Raw genomic sequence first — 1760 nt, 5'->3', positions numbered from 1 at the left:
AAGACCTTTGACCCTTTGCATCAACCTGCAAAGCCGAAAAATTGAAAAATGTATATGCATTTGTGAAAAATGTTATAAATGTTGTAAATTGAGGATGCTTTCACAAATAATGTCGTAAATAAATTATGGATTTTTATTAAATAATGTCATGAATACATTTTTTTATTATTATTTTAGATTTTATTATTTAGATTTTCAGGTAGATTTCTCCGAGTGTATTGGAGATGTTGGCACAGGATTTAGTCTCTCTCCATTTTTTTTCTCTTTATGCAATCCCAGATGGACTAGATGATGGTGAGATTAGATCTGTGTGTGAATCATATGATTTCGGACTCCCTGTGCATACAAAAATCCATCCATCCATCCATCTCACTTGTCCTAGGGCTGTACGAATACTGGAGCCTACAGATGGCCAGTCCATCACAGGGATAATCTCTCTGGACTATTACAATTAATGGTAAAAATCAATGTTAACTGATATTTCTTACTGGCACAATAAAGCTAAATATAAATAATACATATATAAATAATGGTCTTGAAATTTGGGTGAAGAATCTAATGTGCCTTTTGCACAGTACAATTCTGTATATTAACAACATTTACTGTAACGGCATTTTCAGTGTAACTAATTGTCTTACACTTACATATAGTGTAAAGATTAATTAAATGATTTGACATTACCTTATAAAGCACACGTTGTCCCTTATTTGGTTTTGTCACTGCCACTCTCCAACTCACTCCTGATGATTCACTAAGCTTTTTCACCCATTCTTTTACTTCACAAATCTCTGTCAACGCAATTCTTAGTGATGCCTCAAAACTTGTGTGGTCCAGGTGTGAATCACCTTGTGTAGTGCACAAACGATAGGTGCAGAAGTGATATTTATACCCAGGAGGCAACCAGTTCTGTAAAAGTAAAAAGAAGTCACCGCTCACCGGACAGAAAATCGCCCATTAGCATTATAACTGAGATGGCCCAACGTTTAGACACATAACAGTAAACCAAGTTTATAAAAAAAAAATAATAATAATAATAATTATATATATATAATATATATACACACACTACTGTGCAAAAGTCTTAGACCACTAGTATTTTCACCAACAAAAAATGGTTTTAAGTCAGTTATTTCTATCTTTTGCTGTAGTGTGTCAGTAGGAAATATCAGTTTACATTTCCAAACATTCATTTTGCCATTAATTGTAATAATGCAGTGAGATTTTTGTCTGACAACAGCCAGTGCTCCACAGAGAGATCTGATCTGATCATCGTCAGTCTGTCTGGAGTCACATGAAGAAACAGAACAAACTGAGACAGACTCAATCCAGAAAAACTGATGCTTCAAGATGCTTTAAAAAACCTTCCTGCAAAGCTACCTGAAAAGCTATGTGCAAGTGCACCGAGGACAAAAGCTGCTTTAAATGCAAAGGGTGCTCACACTAAATGTTGATTTGATTAAGTTAATTGATAAAGAAAATCTATTTATCACAATATTTTTGAAAGCATCCTCACTTTTAAGACTTTTAACAGCACTGTAGTTTTGCAGGTAGGTTTTTTAAAGCATCTTGAAGACACAGTTCTTCTGGATTGAGTCTGTCTCAGTTTGTTCTGTTTCTTCATGTGACTCCAGACAGACTGATGAGGATCAGATCAGATCTCCGTTTGGAGCACAAAAATCTCACTGCATTATTACAATTAATGGCTAGATGATTGTTTGGAAATGTGAACTGATATTTCCTACTGACACACTACAGCAAAA

The 1760-nt window shown here is 34.5% G+C and overlaps 1 protein-coding gene across 1 annotated transcript in view; it reads right to left on the bottom strand.

The window, feature by feature from the left end:
* The window catches only part of LOC107573782 (uncharacterized), an 18721-nt gene that overhangs the window by 6808 nt on the left and 10153 nt on the right, over window positions 1-1760 (bottom strand). The window contains exon 2 of the mRNA XM_016260228.1: window positions 682-906. Within this exon, the coding sequence (XP_016115714.1) occupies window positions 682-906 (225 nt within the window). The remainder of the gene's footprint in view (window positions 1-681; window positions 907-1760) is intronic.

Source organism: Sinocyclocheilus grahami, unplaced genomic scaffold (genome assembly GCF_001515645.1).
Source record: "Sinocyclocheilus grahami isolate Dianchi unplaced genomic scaffold, SAMN03320097.WGS_v1.1 scaffold2034.1, whole genome shotgun sequence".
Lineage (NCBI taxonomy): Eukaryota > Metazoa > Chordata > Actinopteri > Cypriniformes > Cyprinidae > Sinocyclocheilus > Sinocyclocheilus grahami.
This window is presented reverse-complemented; position numbering and strand designations above follow the sequence as displayed.